General features: G+C 29.0%; 5 protein-coding genes across 5 annotated transcripts; 2 read left to right on the top strand and 3 right to left on the bottom strand.

Annotated features, from left to right (window-relative positions):
• Window positions 1–3690: 3690 nt before the first annotated feature.
• Window positions 3691–5903, bottom strand: OCT59_004868 (uncharacterized protein; the record flags this gene model as incomplete). Its single annotated transcript, XM_025313241.2, has 5 exons — window positions 3691–4664; window positions 4863–4892; window positions 4970–5208; window positions 5291–5609; window positions 5691–5903. 5 exons carry the CDS (start codon window positions 5901–5903, stop codon window positions 3810–3812), a joined length of 1656 nt encoding a protein of 551 aa, XP_025187822.2. The 3' UTR covers window positions 3691–3809.
• Window positions 5904–9319: 3416 nt separating this feature from the next.
• Window positions 9320–11393, bottom strand: OCT59_004867 (uncharacterized protein; the record flags this gene model as incomplete). The annotated part of the gene is made up of 6 exons (XM_066137992.1): window positions 9320–9818; window positions 9950–10179; window positions 10359–10388; window positions 10471–10709; window positions 10786–11098; window positions 11181–11393. The coding sequence occupies 6 exons, from the start codon at window positions 11391–11393 to the stop codon at window positions 9320–9322; spliced, it is 1524 nt and encodes a 507-aa protein (XP_065997180.1).
• Window positions 11394–15056: 3663 nt separating this feature from the next.
• On the top strand, window positions 15057–15266 carry OCT59_004866 (uncharacterized protein; the record flags this gene model as incomplete). Its single annotated transcript, XM_066137991.1, has 1 exon — window positions 15057–15266. The coding sequence occupies one exon, from the start codon at window positions 15057–15059 to the stop codon at window positions 15264–15266; it is 210 nt and encodes a 69-aa protein (XP_065997179.1).
• Window positions 15267–17126: 1860 nt separating this feature from the next.
• OCT59_004865 (uncharacterized protein) lies at window positions 17127–17824 on the top strand (the record flags this gene model as incomplete). Its single annotated transcript, XM_066137990.1, has 2 exons — window positions 17127–17295; window positions 17508–17824. 2 exons carry the CDS (start codon window positions 17127–17129, stop codon window positions 17822–17824), a joined length of 486 nt encoding a protein of 161 aa, XP_065997178.1.
• Window positions 17825–18872: 1048 nt separating this feature from the next.
• Window positions 18873–20945, bottom strand: OCT59_004864 (uncharacterized protein; the record flags this gene model as incomplete). The annotated part of the gene is made up of 5 exons (XM_025329209.2): window positions 18873–19730; window positions 19929–19958; window positions 20037–20275; window positions 20351–20666; window positions 20739–20945. 5 exons carry the CDS (start codon window positions 20943–20945, stop codon window positions 18873–18875), a joined length of 1650 nt encoding a protein of 549 aa, XP_025187824.2.
• Window positions 20946–23764: the final 2819 nt, after the last annotated feature.

The following is a 23764-nucleotide window of genomic DNA, read 5'->3' as shown; positions in this document are numbered from 1 at the left end:
CAAATTATAATTCCGGTCAGAACTAATTGTTTAACCTAATAAAAAGTTTTTGACTTTTTTTTAGTTACAAGATGATACAAAAATTTCACCAATGGGTCCGGAAGATGCCCGTTTATAAGCAAATATGCGGTTGAATTTTGTGTAACTTTACTGCATAAATCACTTTACTTAGGAAAATCTATTTGTAATGGTTAAAAGTGGTCTATTCGACCCTAAAAGTGGTCAAATGTAACCATACAGGTAAAATGGAAAGTAGTATAATAGGATTACCCAAAAATTGCTTTCTGTATCCTAAATTTAAGTCTATTTTCAAGTGTACAATAATCACAATTTTTATTGTACAAAAATTGAATGTTTTCTGTATCCTAAATTTAAGTTGTATAAAAATCACACAAAAATTGAACATTTTCTATATTCTAAATTTAAGTTGTACAAAAATTGCATACTTTTAATATGCTTTGAAAAACTTCATAACTATTTTTATCCAAAAATCTGCAATAATTGTACAATTTCCACACGGACTTGAACAAATATTGTACAAAAATTGGATGATTTTTTTTCATAGGGCTAGCGGTCAAACCTAACCTTCCATAAAAATAATAATAACACGTAATAAGTCTGTAATAATTCCGGCGCCTTAATTTACTCGTAAGGTAATACACATTATGTTATATTGCTGGAAATTATTTGAATAATTCATTCTTGATTCACGTTAATAAAAATTTCACCAAATTATTATTTTTTAACTTATTAACATATGAAGTGGTTATAGAAGAAGAGATAAAGTAAACCGCACAGAATTTTACCGACCCTGGAACGCCGCTGTGCATAGTAAGTCTATCTCAGAACCCTGGATCCGAAAGTTTAACTTCTCTTGATGAATCAATGGATATCGATGAACATCAAATGTTTGAAATAGATAATACTCAACCTCGTCCTTGGAACGCGGCTAGCTTAAAAAAAAAATCGATATTATTAATAATGGATCTTTTGTTAAAATATTTTTACATGTCGAATATCAATTCTTCTTGCTACCATAAAAAAAAAACTTGTTATACTATATAGAAGAATTTCCCATCATTATAAATATTTTTTTAAGGACTACAACATATCACGTTATGTACAACGTTGACAAAAAAACATTTCAGTATAGAAAAAGAATCAATTCAATTCTAAAATTATCGATCATAATTCATAAAATCATCATAGTACATATGAAAAAAGTGACAATAATCTTAATCACACTATATAGCTGCTTCAACATAAAACGTGATTTACTGATGATATATTATTTATTAAAATAAAAACATAATTTGACTCAAAAGTATTGAACTGAACCGAACGATGAGGACAATGTTTTACGCATATAACGTGATTTTTTTAGTAAAATTATATATTAAATAGCGAAATCTTGGAATTATTTATGAAAAAAATTTAACAAAAAAAAAAAAGAATTAGTGGGAAAAAATAATTGATGCTCTCAATCAAAAGATTGATTTAATTTATATGAATGTTCAACAATAGTTGTAATAGTTGTGAACGATCATCGAAAATATTTGTATTTCTTATTCATATGGTGAATAAAAATTTAGGTTTTTATTTAATATTTATCGTTATCCACATTCATTGTATTGTAAAGTTGTAAATTATGGATCATGAAATATTAGAACTGGTTGTTAGATGACGTATCAAAGAATTTTCTGTTTTGTAATCAACATCATAATGAACGTTTCCATAACTCTTTAAAGAACAGAGGTTGATTATTGAAGAATATGTGGAATAATATGAAACACCGGTTCTTCGATTTTTAATTATTGTTGTTCTTGGTTGAAATGCACGGTTAAATGTGATTGTACAAACGAGATATACATAGTAATATGGAATAAAAAATTTAATAAACGTGTTCTCATATAACTATATTACTTGTTCTGTATTGACAGGAGACAGGATAGGCAAGTGGGAAAAATGATCCTTCTGAGTTTCTACTCTCCAGTCTTTATCTAAGGCTTTCTAAATTTATCCATTTGTCCCGCGGTAAAAAAGTAATTGCGATTGTTGACATCGTGCTATTTTCTAGGAATACAAAATATAAATTTTCTGTAATACCTCACGAAATTGGCTTATAGCGTACTGCCTGCTATTGATAACTAAGCATAATTACGGGTTCTAAATAAGCAGACACAAACGTAATTTTTCCCCAAAAAAGAATAGTTCTAGGCAATAGATAACATCATAGTTGTTTCATAGTCAGTTGACTTAGTAAAGATGGTCATCGGTCCTACCGGAGTACCGGTCCTACTCGGTTCTGGACCGGTCGGTCCCAGGACTTGTAGGACCGGACCGCGGTCTTTCATTTTTTCTTGGCGCAGCAGGACCGGTCTTAAGACTGACCTGGTCTTTGTATCGGTCTTTATATATAAGTTATTACATGCATATTGAAACTTCGCCTTATTTCTAGAAAAGACTGTCTCCAAGGAAAAAAAAAAAATTAACGTTAATAAAGTATAATAAATCCGTCTTTATACATGTTTTTTGCTTATAATATACGTCTGGAATGGTTCCTATAAATTTATACAATTAATGTTCATTTATAAAGGAAGACTGTTTATAGTAAAGTAATAGAAAAAATTTATTTGCAGAAAACCCTGTAAAAAAGTTAATCCGTTTTTTATATTCCATTTTTTTTTCGTAAAAGGCTCATATCTCCGGAATTAATAACCTTATATTACGGAATTTATCAAATTATTTACATATGGATCCGGGAAAGGCTCATTTTTACGGAGTTTTTACAGAAATAACGGATAAAATTTTTTATAGGGAAAAAGTAAAAAGACTGCAGTCCTTAAAAAGACCGTCGGCTTATTGTACGTGTTACAGGACGGACCGGCCCGTCTTTTTAAGGTGTAGGACCGCGAGACCGTGGTCTTTTAGGACCGATGTCCATCTTTTAGTTGACTTGTTTCGCAATAATATTCTTGTACCAATCTGCTACTGTGACTAGTACATCACGTAATTTTTCGGTAAAAAGTTAGGTAATTTTCACGCACGTCATTGGATGTCGGTAAAATGGATGCCCGTGAACCATTATTCAATAGCTGCAGAGTGCAGATGCCAATTTAGGTAATTTACTTAAAAAATTGAAAAAGTTTCATAGATGCATACCAACATCATGGTCCGATGGTCGGGATAGAACCAACCCAGTATGGGCCTTCATTTATCCATATTTTGCAACTCGAAACTCTTTTTCACGTGATCTCCCAAAAATCCGACACAAAAATCCCGATAAATGCGATGAATTTGAGAATTGAGATTAGTAAACTTTTAATACAATTATTTTTAATTTAAAAGACAAGATATACTGTACATAGTACTTTCAATCAAAATAAAAATTTTTCTTTTAATTTAGTTAATTAGAAATTGATGAATAGTTCAATTTGTTTTGTCATAACGTTTAAGTATTTAAATAAAATTTAACCTTCTAAAATATTTATTTGAATAAAAAGATTAAAATTATATTTAAACACGGTCCTATTTTTAAAGATTTTTGATCATCAAAAAAAAAAAAAAATTATCATCCCGTTAAAATACTGCGGAAGTCTCCAATAGTATTTTAAAAAAAATTTATGACCATTAAATATTTGATGATCCTTTGATAATACGTAAAATTTATAATAATATTACAATAAATTTCTGATAAATTTGGTAATATGGTTTAACTTTTTTATTCAATAATAAATTAAAAAATAATCTATAAACTAAAAAAAAAATGTATCGTGTGTATATCTATATTTTTATATTTAAAAGCGAAACTATGCTTGCTTTGATTTTTTTCTATTAAATAAAGAATTTGAAGTATGTTTAATCAAATTGAATGCAATTCCAATAAGTGCAGGAATGATAATTAATAAAGATCCATAAACGTCAAGATTATTTGCTTTAATAAATCCCATTCTAGACTCAGCAGGAATCCATTCTTTTAAAAAGTCGTCATCTAAGTATTCATTTAAACCACTACTATATAACATATATTCAATTAAATCGGCTGCTCTATATTTTCTATTACTATTAATTCTGGCTAGATATTTCATTCTCTTTGAATTTTTCTTTACATGTTCATCATTTAATAAGACATTGACTTTATTTAAAATATCTTTGACATCCAAAGCATTTTTATTTAATGATAATGCTATACCGGCTGTTTCTAATCTTTGAGCGTTACCCATCTGATCGCCACCAAAAGGTAACACTAACATAGGAGTACCAGTATAAAGAGATTCATGAGTACTTCCTGCGCCTCCATGGCTGAAAAATAATTTTGTATTTGTGTGATTAAGTACAGCGAATTGTGGTGCAAACTTTGTAATATGAATATGTGGATGTTCATTATTTAAAATTGGTAAAGTTTGAACTTGTGTACCATCAATAAAGTTTAATGTTGGACTGAAATCATCTTTTGATGTCTCAGATAATGCCCAAACTACACCATCAACCATTTTATTGTTGATTGCTTCATAAAGTGATTGTAAAATTTTGTTGTTATTCTCGATAGTTGTGTAGAAACGTGTACCAAAAGCTACGTATAAAACTCGTCTGTGTCCATTTATAAAATCCGAGAGTTCAGGCGTAAGTGGGGGATATTCTTCTGATAATACTGGTCCAATTTCCTATTAATTTGAAGAATGAAGAAAATTAATCTTTTATAATTTTTTATAATTTTTGCTAAACTTCATATACAATCCGTCCATCATCCGCCGTGGAAGTATCCGTCAGTTTAATAATCCGAAGGATAAGTCCTTGAATATCCTCGGATTTTAGTGGATCATTATCCATCGAACGGATTTAACGTACGGATCATTAATTACCTGAACATTTGGTGCTGAAGATTGTGGTAACTTTAAGATAAAAAAAAGATCATTATTTTTGTCTAGTTTGTTAAACTAATTATAATTTTTATTAGAAAGTAAATTACCTCAAAACCAAAGAAAGTATCAACCAAAGATAAGGAAAATTTTGGCTCTTTTTCCGATACGGGATTTATATTCATTTGGCCTTTTATGTCATTTAATTTACGTATAGAAGGCCCATAAGCATAAGCTATTTGTAAAGGTTGTATTAAAGTACACCTAAACCTCTCAAAAAATGATTCATTTTCTAATGAGATATTACAGCCGTACATTGGATCAGATTTATATGGTTTAGGTTCCATCACTAAACAAAAGAGAATTTTTTTTTCGTTAAATGAGTTTTGCTATTAAAAAAAAAAAAGAGGAATATTATTATTTATAATTACTTTGCATAAACGAAGTAAAACCAACGAGAGGTTTATTTAGATTATTAGCAACATCTATGCAAGCTTGGTTTACCAAAGCGTCACAAATGAATAAATCAATATTATCTTCTTTAGCAGCATTCTTAAATTTTTCATAAGTTACGTTGTAGGTAGCCGTAGCTAATTCCATAAACTTTCCCATTGTCCTATAATCGACTTCTTTATGAATATTTATACGTCTATCATTTTTGGCAGTCAAGCTCTTAGATCCTAATGTGATTTGTTTTAGACCTGGGTACTCTGATGATGGTTCATATTTTCCTGATGTTAACAATATTACCTATGAATCGAGAATGTAAATAGGAGAAACTTAGACCAACGATCAAACCAGTATCATGTAGAATAAAAGAAAAACCCTTACGTTGTGGCCTCTTTCAATTAATATAGTAGTGACATCTAACATTGGTTTAAGATGGCTTCTTCCTCCAACATAAGAACCGACCAAAATATTTTTAGGCGAACGCTCTACATCAATATTTCTAGGAACATATTCTTGCGCCACGGCATTAACGTGGACTTGATTTAATAATAGAACGAGTATCGATAATAAGAAAATAAGATTTTTATTAATCATTTTGATGTTTAATTTTGATATTGGATATATTGGATCGAATCGATAAAAGAAATCATCGCTTTATTTATACGTATTTTTTTTTATACTGATCGATTTTAAAATGCAAAATAACTTATTCGGTCAATTAATATTCCGAATCATTATAATACTTTCCTGTCAAACTGGAATAATTTTTAAAATATCCATTACATCAGAATTTCGGTTTAGCGGACCCGAAAAATCCGTAAATATGTGATGATCTCTGCAAAATAAAATTTGGTTCACGTGATATGCATAAAATTAACTTTGTATCAAATGTTTCAGATAATAGTGATAAGATAATTTGTCTCAAAAAAAGGAATTTTCTAATGCTTAATGGAATAAACCGTAGAACAAATTTCTTTGATTTATCCGATTATGGATCTTTCATGGAAAGGTCTTCTGTTTTTTTTTATCTTTGAAATGATTTTGGTTGATATGTTTTGTATCTTAAATTTGTTTTTTGTACATGATGTAAATAAAATATTTAAAAATAAATTCATATATAATTTACTTGAAAAAAAAAAATTCAATTATAGTAATTATAGTATAAGTTGTTGAAATGGGGAGTCGGATAAATTCATGTCAAGAGTCGGGTAATTTCATGTCCGTCAGTCGGTTAATTTTCATGTCTCGGGTAAATGGGATATCTGTGTAACCGCTGCAAATACCAATTTAGGATATTTTTTATTAAAATTGATAACAAGTATATACTGTATACAAACAACTTTCAACTGATTCTGGGTTTATTGTTATTAATTTTTAGTTAATATTAAACATATATATGAAATGCCGATTTGGGTCAGGTGATAACTGACGTAAAAATTGATCAATAAAATTAAGGTATAATTGAACATTAAATTTTCTAGTCTAGTCTTAATAATTTTTTTTATTATTAAATAAATTAATAAATTTTATTATCAAATCCTGACAACCATAAAATCTCGATGTAACGAACCCACGATGTAACGACTTACCGAACTTTTTTTTAAAAACCAGTTTCATAGTATTTAAAAACATCTTGATATACCGAACATCATATAAACTTTATATAACGTATACCGAATTTTTATTGATTTACGGCTTATTATAAAACAATAATAAAAAATTTTTGATATACCGAATTTAGTCACATGATTATTCAATTTCGCCTGAAATTAACTAATTTCGGCCAGAATTAGAACCACTTGATTTTTACTCTGAGATATTAATCACGTGATTTTCTTGATACACCGAACTTTCCCTAAAAAAACTTAGGTGTTAGGTATATAAAAAAATTTTCTTTACCGAACTCTACTATATATCGAACTTTTACTCCCAAACCTTGGGTTCGGTATATCGAGATTTGACTGTAAATGCAATCCTGACAGTCACACAGCCAAAATCCTGACTGGGATATGCAATTTCAGAAGATTAGTAATCTAGTAATATACTATACATACTACAGTAGTCCTTTAATTATCGCCATTTTCGAATTAGTGTGATCAGCCGCATTTTTGCTATTTGATTATAAAATAACTATCACATGAACATATACGTATTTTATATGAAAATATATATATATAATTTACATATGTAGTTTTAAGGACCCAACGTGGATTTCATGTGGATCTGATTTTATGTGTAAAATAAATTTATATAAACCTTGTATAAATTTTTTTATTTTAAATTCAAATAAAATCATATGCAATTTTTAATATTTAATATTAAAATTGCAAATTTATTGTTGTTTACTTTGAAATATTATACAGTTATATTTTTATAGCTATTTAATTTTACTACTAACTAGAAATCATCTGATTCATCTGATGATATTGAAATAGAAACATCATTATTATATTCATTATCCTATAAAAAAATTATCATGTTTATAAAAAAAAAAAAATTATATATTGTTCTGGATCTAGAATCATAAAGTAGCGACTCATCATCTCATCAAATGAAGTTTCTAAACTGCCACCGGACTTTGTAATAAAATGGAGGGTAATTTTCACGTACGTCATTTAGATGTCGGTAAAATGGATACCTGTGAACCGTTATTCAATAGCTGCTGCAGATGCCAATTTAGGATTTTTTTTATAATTTACTTAAATTGATACTTAAATACGCACGCATAAAGGTTTTCACAGATGTATACAAACTGGTTTTTTATTATTATGGTCGGGATAGAACCAACCCAGCAGGGTCTTCATTTATCCATATTTTACAACCGAAACTCTTTTTCACGTGATCTCCCAAAAATCCGACACCAAAACCCGATCCCGATGTCGATCGGATGAATTTGATTTTAATGAGTAATTTTAGAAGATAAGGAATAGATTAAAAATCTAATAATATACTGTACATAGTTTTCTCAATTAAAATAAAAAATTTTCTTTTAATTTGGTATTATTAGAAATTGATAAATAATAGTTCAATTTGTTTTGTCATAACGTTTAGGTAGTTAAATAAAATTTTCTATTTTTAAAGATTTTTGATTATCATAAAAAAAAAAACATCCCGTCAAAATACTGTGAAGTCTCGTCACTTTCCAAATAGTATTTTAAAGAAAATTATAAAAATTATGATTATTAAATGATATTTGATCCTTTGATAATACGTTAGTAAATGAGTGATAGGTCGGTAACATTAATATTAACCCACTTCGTAACATGTGGCGCAGTATAGAATAATCAATAATCATGTGATGTAGAAAAAACGAATTCTTAATAGGATAGTGAACATTAGAAGTTTAATTAATAACCCTAAAATGAGTACTTTAAATTAGTTATATAAGAAGTAACTTTTGGAGGAGTTTTAGGAGTTCTTACGACTACTTTATTATTATTTCCACAGGACCCCGGAAACTCTATAGATAGGTTGCAGTTAAAATGGGTAAAGTCATAAGAAAATATTTTGCAAATCATTACTAAAAATGGCTAAATTATATACTTAAAAGGAAGGTGATACCAATTTTGTTATGATTTTTTTTCTTTTTTGACCATCTATCCAATAGGAGTTTGGGTAAAGTTCATATAAAAAATTCAATTTTTTAGACCAACCTTTATATATAGTTTCCGGGGTCCTATTTCCACAATGCAATTTTAATAACTCAATAAATAAATTGAGATTTTATTAACCCAAAACTCGTGTCTTATAATTTATGTAATCATAAACCAAGCAAAAAAATTTTATTTAATAAAAGTACTTATTTTATTTGATTTAACTCAACTTCGCTTGATGGGAGACGGAGAAGGTGGCAGCTTTTCTCACACGGCAACGTAAAATTTATAGTATAATTATAATTACTAATAAATTTGGCAATATGTTTAAACTTTTTTATTCAATAATAAATTAAAAATAATCTATAAACTAAAAAAAAAATGTATCGTGTGTATATTTTTATATTTAAAGCGAAACTATGCTTGCTTTGATTTTTTTCTATTAGATAAAGAATTTGAAGTAGTATATTTAATCAATTTGAATGCAATTCCAATAAGTGCAGGAATGATAATTAATAAAACTCCATAAATGTCAAGATTATTTGCTTTAATAAATCCCATTCTAGACTCAGCAGGAATCCATTCTTTTAAAAAGTCGTCATCTAAGTATTCATTTAAACCACTACTATATAACATATATTCAATTAAATCGGCTGCTCTATATTTTCTATTACTATTAATTCTGGCTAGATATTTCATTCTCTTTGAATTCTTCTTTATATGTTCATCTTTTAATAAGAAATCGATTTTATTTAAAATATCCTTGACATCCAAAGAATTTTTATTTATTGATAATGCTATACCGGCTGATTTTATTAATTTTTGAGCATTGCCCATCTGATCGCCACCAAAAGGTAACACTAACATAGGAGTACCAGTATAAAGAGATTCATGAGTACTTTCTGCGCCTCCATGGCTAAAAAATAATTTCGTATTGGTGTGATTAAGTACAGCGAATTGTGGTGCAAACTTTGTAATATGAATATGTGGATGTTCATTATTAAAATTGGTAAAGTTTGAACTTGTGTACCATCTGTAAAGCTTAACGTTGGACTGAAATCATCTTTTGATGTTTGAGATAATGCCCAAACTACACCATCAACCATTTTATTGTTAATTGCTTCAACAAGTGATTGCAAAATTTTGTTGTTATTCTCGATAGATGCGTAGAAATTTGTACCAAAAGCTACGTATAAAACTCGTTTGTGTCCATTTATAAAATCCGAGAATTCAGGTGTAAGTGGGGGATATTCTTCTGATAATACTGGTCCAATTTCCTATCAATTTGAAGAATTAAGAAAATTAATCTTATTATAATTTTTGCTAAACTTCATATACAATCCATCCATCATCCGCCGTGGTAGTATCCGTCAGTTTAATAATCCGAAGGATAAGTCCTCGGATTTTAGTGGATCATTATCTATCGGACGGATTTAACGAATGGATCATTAATTACCTGAACATTTGGTGCTAAAGATTGTGGTAACTTTAAGATAAAAAAAAAGGTCATTATTTTTATGAGATAATTTTATCCAGTTTGTTGAACTAATTATTAAAATGTAAATTACCTCAAAACCGAAGAAAGTATCAATCAAAGCTAAGGAAACTTTTGGCACTGTTCCCGATACCGATTTTATATTCATTTGGTCTCTTATGTCATTTAATTTACACATCAAAGGCCCATAAGCATAAGCTATTTTCAAAGGTTGTATTAAAGCACACCTAAACCTCTCAAAAATTGATTCATTTTCTAATGAGATATTACAGCCGTACATCGGATCAGAGTTATATGGTTTAGGATCCATCACTAAACAAAAGAGAATTTTTTTTCGTTAAGTGAGTTTTGTTATTAAAAAAAGAGGAATATGATTATTTATAATTACTTTGCATAGATAAAGTAAAGCCAACGACAGGTTTATTTAGATTATTAGCAACATCTATGCAAGGTTTATTTGCCAAAACGTCACAAATAAATAAATCAATATTATTTTCTTTAGCAGCATTCTTAAATTTTTCATAAGTTACGTTGTAGGCAGCCGTAGTAAATTCCATAAACGGTACCATTGTTCTGTAATCAAAGTCTTTATAAATATCCATTTTAACTTGTTTGACAGTCATTTTAGGCCCTAATGTGATTTGTTTTAGACCTGGGTACTCTGATGATGGTTCATATTTTCCTGCTGTTAATAAAATTACCTATGAATCGAGAATATAAATAGGAGAAACTTAGACCGATGATCAAACCAGTATCACGTAGACTAAAAGAAAAAACCCTTACGTTGTGACCTCTTTCAATTAATATAGTAGCAACATCTAACATTGGTTTAAGATGGCTTCTTCCTCCAACATAAGAACCGACCAAAATATTTTTAGGCGAACGCTCTATATCAATATTTCTAGGAACATAATCTTGCGCCACGGCATTAACGTGGACTTGATTTAATAATAAAACGAGTATCGGTAATAAGAAAACAAGATTTTTATTAATCATTTTGATGTTTAATTTGATATTGGATATTGGATCGAATCAATAAAGGTAAAACATCGCTTTATTTATACGTATTTTTTTTATACCGATCGATTTTAAAATGCAAAATAATTTATTCGGTCAATCAGTATTCCGAATTATTCCGATATTATTATAATACTTTCCTGTCAAACTGGAATAATTTTAACTTTAAAATATCCATCACATCAGAATTTCGGTTTAGCGGACCGGAAATCTGAAAATGTGATGATCTCTGCATTATGAATAAATAAATTTAATTTATGTGATATGCATAATAGTGATAATTTAAATTGTCTCAAAAAGGTTAAATTTAAATTCTAATGCTTAATGGAATAAACCGTAGAACAAATTTTTTTTTTGATTTATCCGATCACAGGATCTTTCATGGAAGGTCTTCTGCTTTTTTATCTTGGAATAATTTTGATTGAAGTAGAACATGCTATGTTTTGTATCTTAAATTCAGTTTATTTTTGCAATATGATGTAAATAAAATATTTAAAATAAATTCATATATAATTTACTTGAAAAAAAAAATTCAATCATAATATAAATATATAATTGTTGTTGAAATGATGAGTCGGATAAATTCATGTCAGGAGTCAGGTAATTTCATGTCAGTCGGTTAATTTTCATGTCTCGATAAATTGGATATCTGTGTGACCGCTGCAAATATCAATTTAAGATATTTTTTTAAATTTATAAAAAAATTGATAATACGAACAACTGATAAAAGATACATACATACCCTATAAAAAAAATTCTGGCGGTAAATGATCATTTTTCTAGTTTTTATTCCGAAAAAAAATCAGACACGTGATCATTTTTCTGAAAAATTTTTTATAAGGATACTGTATACAAACAACTCAAACAACAACTGGGATTCTGGGTTTATTGTTGTTAATTGTTAGTTAACTAATGCCGATTTTGGTCAGGTGATAACTGACGTACGTCAAATGAAAATTGATCACATAAAATTAAGGTATAATTGAACATTAAATTTTCTAATCTTAATAATTTTTTATTATTAAATAAATTAATATATTTTATTGTCACATTAAAAAATACATACCTAAAATGTCGACACTTCTTCAAATTATTTATTTCCCGAATATCGAAGCGTGATGAAGGACTTTCAAACAATGCAAGACCAATTCAATGTCCGTCTGTCACGCCGTATATTACGAGATTTTTAAGTAAATTTACAATTTTCATATAAATCAAATTAGTATAAAATTATCATAATATGTATAATTTTCATTATAAAAATATATATATATAAAAAGTGTTGGTGACGCACGTCAGGTATCAATTTAAGAAAAGGTTGCGCGACGTAACATCAAATTGATTAAACGAAAAAAAATGGTGGAATAATGGATTTATTTATAAAAATAAATATTGTAACACATGTTATTTAATTATATTCAAAATTTACTGTATGTTAATTTTCTTTAATAACCTTAAATGCTTAAATTTAAGATCAACATTATTGGCTAAGAATTTTTCTAACTACCGGTAACTGAAATTATGACGATCGACCAGCATTAAAAAAATATAGTGTTGGTAAAAATTGATAATTCCGGCCAACGGTGACACTGAAGTAAAAAACTTATCAAATTAACTAAATAATATATTCTTTCGTTTATTATTACTTAAAGTAATAGAGTAGATCTAAATCAGGAATGTGTCATACGAAACAAAAAAAAAAGTGAAATAATCATATATTGTTGAAGTAAAAAAAAGTGTTAATCTCAATTAGAATTAAGAACCTATTTTAAATTTTTTTTATAAACAAAATTCGTAATATTTGTAAATGAACTCGCCGATAAATAAACCATGAAAAAAAAATTCATGATCAACACCAGATTGATACTGATCCACTCTTGAATCACATCTCCCAAAACAACCCATAACCAACATATTGGCGGCCTTCTCTAAATTATAAAGACTATATAATAAATTTCAAAATAATGTCTTATCCCAATGGTCCGAATAGCCACCTAACCGCTCGATAGTTACGTTAATTATTCTGTAATACTTTATATACAATTTTGACTCAATTTGGATTATTGGTTATTAGGAAATTCAATGCGTATGATAGTTTTACGAATTTAAAATAAAGATAAACATTTTTAAGTATTTAAAAAATATAATCATATCATTTTGAAAAACTATAGTTATTAAGATATTCAGACTTTACATCTGACAACGTCATCAAAAATCGACACAACACCATACAAATATAAATAAACACTGTTTTTAGTTTTTGCATAATGCCAAGAATAATACAGTTCACCCTTACTATTTATACCGAATTTTTAAAGGGTTACATAATACATACTAGGTCTTTATCACATGATACTTGTTATGTGCGAAAATTCTACAATGTTAAAAACTTCATATTTTAAGGAGTTGGGCTTTTAATGATCATAAAGAAGAATGTCAATTTTTTGTCATACCAATTTGACGTGCTAATTTTTAACTAATAAAAATAAAGGAAAGTATGTAAGTCACTTGATTACAATAAATTTTTGATATAGTAAAATTTTCATAATATCCTGTAGTGAATTCCCTCACTATAACGAATTTTAATCTCCAGCTGCTGTAGTGAAGGTGAGCTATTTATTCTAATTATTCCTTTTAATAAATCCCCCATCCTAAAATCAGCGGGAATCCATACGCATTCTTTTAAAAATTCTTCATTAACTCCTTCATTAAGACTACTACTATATAATATATCGTCAATTGAATCAGCACCAATTGGATTTAATGTTGAAGAATACTAGCTAGTATTCTTTGATGTCTAATAAATTAATGCCAAGTCTACTAGTACATTATCGATAATGTTTTATTAATTTCTTCGTCAAATAATTGTAAGAAATTTCAAGTAATTTTGAGTAGAAAGCTATATAAGACACGCTCATTCCAATTTCAAAATTTACTTTGATATCACAGTTCCTCCTAAATAAGTACTTTGACCCACATTATGAAAATTTGGCGCATATTATGACAATGATCCTGGTCGACAATACTTCCATTTTACATTCTATTCAGACACGCAGAAATGCAATTGCTACGTTCCGGAGGTAGAAGCACTTTACAGAAACTTCAAGATCGTAGCGATGGCTTAATGCGCAGTAACTGCATATATGTAATTTCTTTACGATTACATAATGTGGTCACTAAACATGGGTATCGAAACCTCCAGAAGCATTTCCGAAAGTTTCGGGTTTTGGTATATACGAATCGAAACTTGACCCGAAACCTAAACTCTCACCGAATCCCGAAACCATTTCCGATATCCGAAACATATCCCGATTTTCCAATTTTTCAAATTTTCTATAATATATAAATTGATCAGTTGATCACTAGACAGATTACTGATAATCTCTTTTTCCTTCGTGTTTATTAACTTCGTACTCTGTCTTCGTTTTATAACTACAAGTCTACAACTCTCTAAGAATGTCTGATAATGGTGATAATAGTGCACCTTCAACTTCAAAAAAAATAAAGTCCACCAATTCTGGTGGACGTCCAAAAAAACCTATTTAGAGATTTTTTGAACAAGGGGATGAAGTAGATAAGGGACATTATGCTGCAACGTGTTCAGCTTGTGGCCAAACTTTTTGACCTGGAAAGACTGCAATAATGGAAAAACATATAATTAATTGTTCAAAGGTGGACCATTCAATTCGTGAAGCTGTCATGTATATGGTAGAAACGCGTGAAATACCTTCCTTTAATCCTACAAATCCTAAACGAAAAATCACACAAGTTGAGAATGATCAAACAACTTTGAATAATTTTTATGAAAACTCAGAATTAAGTAAAGAACGGAAGGAAGCTATTGTCACGTGATTGGTGATCCTGCCAATTTTGTAGAACAAATGAACAATGTAGATCTATGTCACTAATATCACGAATGTCATAGATGTATGACATATCATGAAAATCATATATAGTTGATAGGTTTAATATATTTATTTTATCTGTTATATATTATATGTATGATTTATGAGTTATATTAGTTATATATTATATAGTTATTATATTTATTTTATCTATTATTTTTGTTATATCAAAATATATAGTTAATTTTATATAAATACAACGCTGTAGACAAGTGAGAAGGGAAGGACGCTCAAGGTTGTTTAGTTTAGGAATCATGATGAAGTAATTTTGGTTTTAATGGATCCTTTATTCATGTCTGATCGTATATGCCAGAGTGTTGCTATACTTTATTCATGTCTGATTGGATCATTATGATTGTTTAATTCTTTATTCATGTCTGATCGTATATGCCAGAGTGTTGCTATACTTTATTCATGTCTGATTGGATTATTTGTATTAGTTTATTGTCTTTCTTATTTTAATAAACCTTCTGCTTACCATTTTCATTTTTGTTTACGTTTGTAAACACTAAAAGAACTGACCTAACACTATTGATACAGTTCTTATCAAAGCTTTTGTATGCTGTGGTTTGCCATGGCATCTAATTGAACACCCGTTTATCATTGAACTGCTCAAGCAACTACGGCCAAATTATATTCCACCAGATCGGAAAACAATTGTTGATACTTTATTAACACAGGAAATTTTGCGAGTTAGTGTAAAATGTTATAAGTTACTTGATGCTGAAGATAATTTAACATTAGGTAAATTATTTATTGTAAATATATTTTTAATTAAAGTTTGTATTAATAAAACTTTGTTATATTCTTTATAATAAGCTTTAGATGGATGGACGAGTCCATCAGGCAAATCCCTTTGGAATTTCGTCATTCATCTTAGTAATGGGAGAGATCTTCTTTGGAAGATTGGAGATTTTTCTGGCGAAAGTCATACAGCTGAATTTCTTGTACAACAAATACAATTAGTTCTTGATGATATTGGTGTTCAGAAATTCGCTGGTATTGTTACAGATGCTGGATCAAATGTACATTCTGCACGAAATTTAATATCTGAAAAATTCCCACACATTATTAATGTCCGATGTATAGCCCATGCATTAAACTTAATCACGAAAGATTTAATAAAACATGAATTTGCAAAACGAATAATTCAATGGTGTACAGTAATTGTTACCTATTTTAAAAAATCTCATAGACCCAAAGAATTACTAAATTTAAAAATCTTAGAAAAAAAAATAGGAGGTGGAGGATTAAAAACTTACTTGGATACACGATTGACAACAGTTTATGAAATGTTAGAATCAATTTCTCGATTAGAAATTTGTCTTAAAGAAGTTATTAATGAAAATCCTAACGTTATTACAAGTGAAGCTGTTAAAACAATTATTAATCGAAAAAGAGGATTTTTTAATGATGTTTCTGATTTGGCCAATATTATGAAACCTATTAAGGAAGCTATTCTTACTCTTGAAAGTAATAAAGCAACACTGGCTGATTGTTATTTCTCCTTGGCATATCTTGGTCAATCAATTAATAAAATACCTGAAGATGATCACATGATTTTTCGTTAACATGCAATAAAGATTTTTAACGAACGCTTTATATTATATGACTTTGATGAATACCTTTTAGCATATTATATTCATCCTGGATATAAAGGTGTGAAACTTGACAATTGACATATAAAATTTTAAATTTATCTGATATAATATATAATACAAATTTTTTTAAAAAATTAATAGGTATTGGCGTAAAGGATGTACATTATCGAAGAATTCAAAGTGCAGCTGCACACATTTGGCAACAAATGTTAAAAATTCCTGATATCGCTGCTCACCTTAGAGAATATAAACATTCCAAAAAACAATCTGCAGAAACGCTTTTGTCACAAATTGGTGAATTTCATCTCCAAGCGAACCCATACAAATTACCATATGATTCTCAAACAAACACCCCTCTTAGTTGGTGGAGAATGTGTAAACCTACCCCCCTTATATACAATTACTTGCAAAAAAATTATTTTCTATTGCTCCTCATGCAGCTAACTGTGAGCGAGTTTGGTCAATTTGTGGATGGATGACTGGAAAAAGGAGGACACGATTATCAGTAGAAAATTTAGAGGCTATGTCAAAAATCCACTCGTATTACATTACCAATAGTAAATCTGAATTAACTAATTATGGTAAAGATCGAACAACTGATGAAATTTGTGCCACTTTAAACAATGCTCGTCGTCATATTGAAGAATATGAAATTGAAGAATATGATGAGAAGCAAATGGAAGAAATGATCATGGCACGTTCATCTGATGATGATGATGAACAAATTCCGCTTCAAGAATTAGAGATTTCAAAAGTACTTGATTTGGAATTAATGTTTGGAAATAAACTAGCGATGAATAAACAATTGGAAATTGATGATGAGCTTAATAAGTTTATTCAAGAATTGGATAAGGAAGAAGATTTTGATCCAGATTCATTAGTTCAAAATTTTGTTAATAATTAGTTAATTTGTATTTTGATTAATATAATTGATACTTGATAATAATGTAATGAAATTAATATAATAAACTTATAAAACAATAAAATAATTTTTGATATATTTCGGTATATAAGTTTCGGAATCGGGATTCGGGATTCGGAAAAATAAATGCATTTCCGAAACTATGTTTCGTATATATCGAAACCTAAAGAGTTTCGGGAGGTTTCGGTTTCGATACCCATGTTTAGTGGTCACTATGTATTTATAACGCAGTTGCTGCGCATTAAGCCATCGCTACGATCTTGAAGCTTCTGTAAAGCATGCTTTAAAAAAATTTATAATCCTTAAGTATTTGATTGTTTCACTATCATTCTTTGATAATGCTAAATTTATAATAAAATTATAAATTACTATTTATATATATATTTTATATATATTTAAAAAAAAATTAATGTTTATTCCAATTTGAAATTTTAAGAAATACCTAGAGGCACCAACTTAAAAGTTACGGTGCCCTATAACAAATCAATCTATCTAAATACGAAAAGCACACAAATATATATACCCAGGCGTGCACAAAATTGAAATAATAAACACACTTGAAATCCCCGTCAAACAAAAAAAAACTACTAAAATGACCTGTCAAACAATTGAAAAAAAAATTAGACCTAACAGAATCTATCTAAATCTATGCACTAAATAAACATTATCATAGAAGATGTGTTATATAACCAGACAAAAATTTGCACTTGGCTACACTTGTCCAGTAAATATCCTACCAATTTTTCTACCGTTAACCGTTAACCTTACAAAAAACAAATTAGTACATATCCTTGAACACCTAAACTAAATCAAAACTCCTATGTTAAACACTAAGCTAAAAACAAATAATTCGACTTATAAAAGTACGATTGGTTTGGGAGGTGTCGTCCAGTCCAGCAACCATTCCAATTTAAAATTTGGTAATAATAAGTTTAAACTTTTTTATTCAATAATAAATTTAAAAATAATATATTCTAGAAAAAAATGTATCGTGTGTATATTTTTATATTTAAAGCGAAACTTTAAATATCTATTCTTGCTTTGATTTTTTTCCATCGGACGAAGAATTTGTAATATATTTAATCAATTTGAATGCAATTCCAATAAGTGTAAAAATAATAATTAATAAAACTCCATAAACGTCAAGATTATTTGCTTTAATAAATCCCATTCTAGACTCAGCAGGAATCCATTCTTTTAAAAAGTCATCATCTAAATATTCATCTAAGCCACTACTATATAACATATATTCAATTAAATCGGCTGCTTTATATTTTCTATTACTATTAATTCTGGCTAGATATTTCATTCTCTTTGAATTTTTCTTTATATGCTCATCATTTAATAAGAAATCTATCTTACTCAAAATATCATTGACATCCAATGCATGTTTATTTAATAATAATGCTATACCCGCTGATTTTTTTAATTTTTGAGCATTGCCCATCTGATCACCACCAAAAGGTAACACTAACATAGGAGTACCAGTATAAAGAGATTCATGAGTACTTCCTGCGCCTCCATGGCTAAAAAATAATTTCGTATTGGTGTGATTAAGTACAGCGAATTGCGGTGCAAACTTTGTAATATGAATATGTGGATGTTCATTATTTAAAATTGGTAAAGTTTGAACTTGTGTACCATCAGTTAAGCCTAATGTTGGACTGAAATTATCTTTTGATGTCTCAACTAGTGCCCAAACCACACCATCAATTATTTTATTGTTAATTGCTTCAACAAATGATTGTAAAATTTTGTTGTTATTCTCAATAGTTGTGTAGAAACGTGTACCAAAAGCTACGTATAAAACTCGTTTGTGTCCATTTATAAAATCCGAGAGTTCAGGTGTAAGTGGGGGATATCCTTCTGATAATACTGGTCCAATTTCCTATTAATTTGAAGAATGAAGAAAATTAATCTTTTATAATTTTTTATAATTTTTGCTAAACTTCATATACAATCCGTCCATCATCCGTCGTGGAAGTATCCGTCAGTTTAATAGTCCGAAGGATAAGTCCTTGAATATCCTCGGATTTTAGTGGATCATTATCCATCGAACGGATTTAACGTACGGATCATTAATTACCTGAACATTTGGTGCTGAAGATTGTGGTAACTTTAAGATAAAAAAAAGATCATTATTTTTGTCTAGTTTGTTAAACTAATTATAATTTTTTATTAGAATGTAAATTACCTCAAAACCGAAGAAAGTATCAATCAAAGCTAAGGAAACCTTTGGCTCTTTTCCTGATACTGATTTTATATTCATTTGGTCTCTTATGTCACTTAATCGACGCGCAAAAGGCCCAAAAACATAAGCTATTTGTAAAGGTTGTATTAAAGTACACCTAAACCTCTCAAAAAGCGATTCATTTTCTAATGAGATATTACAGCCCATCAACGGATCGGATTTATATGGTTTAGGATCCATTACTAAACAAAAGAAAAAAAATGGTTACGTTGAGTTTTGCTATAATAAAAAAGAGAAATATGATTATTTATAATTACTCTGCATATATGTAGTAAAACCAACAACAGGTTTATTTAGATTATTAGCAACATCTATGCAAGGTTCGTTTGCCAGAGCGTCACAAATGAACAAATCAATATTATTTTCTTTAGCAGCATGCTTAAATTTTTCATAATTTATTTTGTAGACAGCCGTAGTTAATTCCATAAGTTGTAACAGTCCTCTATAATCAATGTCTTTATGAATATTCATACGTTTATTATTTTTGAAAGTCACTATAGGTCCTAATGTGATTTGTTTTAGACCTGGGTATTCTGATGACGGTTCATATTTTCCTGATGTTAATAATGTTACCTATAAATAGGAGCAATTAGGAACTTAGACCGACGATCAGACCAGTATCACGTAGAATAAAAAAACCCTTACGTTGTGTCCTCTTTCAATTAATATAGTAGCGACATCCAACATTGGTTTAAGATGACTTCTTCCTCCAATATAAGAACCGACCAAAATATTTTTAGACAAATGCTCTATATCAATATTTCTAGGAACATAATCTACAGCATTAACGTGGACTTGGTTTAATAATAGAACGAGTATCGGTAATAAAAAAATAAGATTTTTATTAATCATTTTGATGTTTAACGATATTAATATTTTGATATATTGGATCGAATCAATAAAAGTAAAACATTGCTTTATTTATATATTTTTTTATACCTGATTAATTATTCGGTTAATCAATATTCCAAGTTATTCCCGATTTTTATAGAATTGACCGAAAACGTATGATGATCTGTATTTGATGAACAAATTCATGTGATATCAGATATTGTTATTGTGATTATACTTAAACTCTAACGCTTAATGGAACGAGCAGTAGAACAAATTTCTTTGATTTATCTAATCACGGAACTTTTCATGGAAGATCATCTGTTTTTAATTTTGGTTGAAGTAGAACATGCTTCGTTTTATATTTATTAAATTTATTTTTTGCAATATTATGTAAATAGAATATTTAAAACTAAATTCATATATTATTTATTTGAAAAAAAATTCAAACATAATCCATTAATCCTTCTTGACGAGCACGCTTTAAAATAGAAGTATTGATATATATAGACCCGCTGAACGATGTTTTATTTTAGTTTTAGTTGCAGATCGCTGATAGTGATTGACCTATACTACAAATTACTGTCTCATTGCAATTTGAATTCAGCATATCATCACCATGCAAGGCAAGGTTATGTATACGATTCTGCCAATAATATCTCTTAATCGACCATAAGGGCCGATCCTTATAAGGAACACCAAATTGTTGTTGAAATGGAGTCGGGTGTCAGTAGAGTCGGGTAATTTTCATGTGATATCCATGTAACCGTTCAATAAAGCTGCAAATACCAATTTAGGATATTTTTTAAAGTTTACATTAAAATTGACAAATGCTGAAAGGTACATACATACTATATACAAACAACTTCAACTGGAGATTCTGCGTTTTTCATTATGATTGTTAATTTTTAAAAGATTGAATGTCGATTTGAATCAGAATAAACTGACGTGCGTCAGATGTAAATTGATCACTTGTCACAAATTAAGGTATAATTGGTATAATTGAATAAATTTTATTATCACATAAAAGAATATGTAATCCTAAAATGTCAGATTGAAAACACTTCATTCAAATTATTTATTGTCCGAAGCGTAGTGAAGGACTTTCAAGTACACTCAAAATGCAATGTCCGTTTGTCACGCTGCGTCGCTGCGTGTATGGCCAATACCTAGTATATTACGAGATTTTTAAGTAAAGTTATACAAATTTACTTATAAAATAAAAAGTAATAAAAAAAGTGTTGTTGACGCGCGTCACGTCAGTCATCACCTGACACAAATCGACACCTGAAGCACAACACTAATAGTATACATAATACATGATGTATACATTATGCAAATAATAAACTCTGTTTTTAGTTTTTGTATAATTCCAAGAATAATACACTTCATCCTTACTATGTATACCGAATTTTTAAAAGGTTACACATAACTTTATTAGGATCTAGAGAATGCCATCAATGCAGCTATCCAGGGTTTTCATGTTGCCAAATATCGGCCGAAGGGAGTCGCAACTAGCGGTGGTGCATAGGATGATATTGCTGAAAGTCTAGTATACATTTAATAAATTATTGAAGCGTAATCAGAATATGAGTTAATCTGAATAGTCACGAAACAGAATTGAAGTAAAACTAGGAAACGGAACCCACACGTCCAAGGTCCGGTCGCCTATAAAAAAAGAAAGTCGAAACGTTGTAAGACGTTTCGTTAAAGGAAATATGTTCAAAAAAAATTGCATGATTTTTCGTCGAGAAAATCTCACGCGTCCAGACCTAAAGAATAAGCTGCATCTAAAATAATAGTCCTTCGTTACACTCCGGACTAAAAAGATAAAAAACGAAACGTTAACTGTTAATATACGTTCCGTCAAAGAAATATTCAGAGAAAACTCCATACTGAATTTCTCAAAAGAAATAAATTAAAAATGAACTTACGATTCCCACTGGAAAAAATAAAACTTACTTCCCTTCCATTACAAATTTAGTTTGTTAAATGGGATAAAAGGCTTTTATGAACATTCGAAGAGATTTTTTTTTATAAATTCCACGCGCCCAGAGTCTCATCCCATGCGTCTAAATATGTACCTGAAGAACAAAGTCGCCTAAAAATAAAGTAAGAAAACGAACAATTAGAAACCGTTCGTTAAAATAAAAACAAATAAAGAAAAAAAAATGGCAAACTTACAAAAATGTCGCGTCCAGGGAGACTGAAGAACTGCCTAAAAAAAGAAAATGCAGAAACATTTCGTTAAAAAATTTTTGATTTTTTTCTTGCGGGTGCTTTTTAACTTTTTTTTAAACAAAGCACGTTTCTTAATCCTTTATTACTCTTATTATCTTCCTCATGTCTAAGACTAACGGCGTTTCTACAAAAAGCGAAGAAATGTTTTAGAAACATTTCTTAATTAAAAAACTACCCTAAAAAATCCTATTTTACCTTGGGCCTGCGGCCTGCGTGTTTCTACAAAGAAAAAAGAAACAATCAACAAAACTTGCTACGCGCGTTTCTAAACTACTTATTGATCAGTGACTGGTGTAACTTGATCAAGTCTATTGATGTAAAGGGGTGTACGATAAGATTAATATATATTCTTTTACTCACTTTGCTGGTGTAATTTTCTATTGACCGAAATATTTGTATTTTGCATAGTATTTATTATACTTAGACTGTATAGCTCAAATTTTGAAGAAAACGTGTTTAATTATTATTTTTAACACCGGAAGAAGGGATTTTTAGAAAATAATTCACCTGATGTTTATCAAATTACACCTGATATTAATTTAAACATTGGTCCTAATGCAATGATTTAAATTGACAGACAATTAATAATATTAAAAATT

Source organism: Rhizophagus irregularis, chromosome 13, assembly GCF_026210795.1.
Source record: "Rhizophagus irregularis chromosome 13, complete sequence".
NCBI lineage: Eukaryota > Fungi > Glomeromycota > Glomeromycetes > Glomerales > Glomeraceae > Rhizophagus > Rhizophagus irregularis.
Note: the sequence above shows the minus strand (reverse complement) of the source record. Positions and strands in the feature narration are given on the sequence as shown.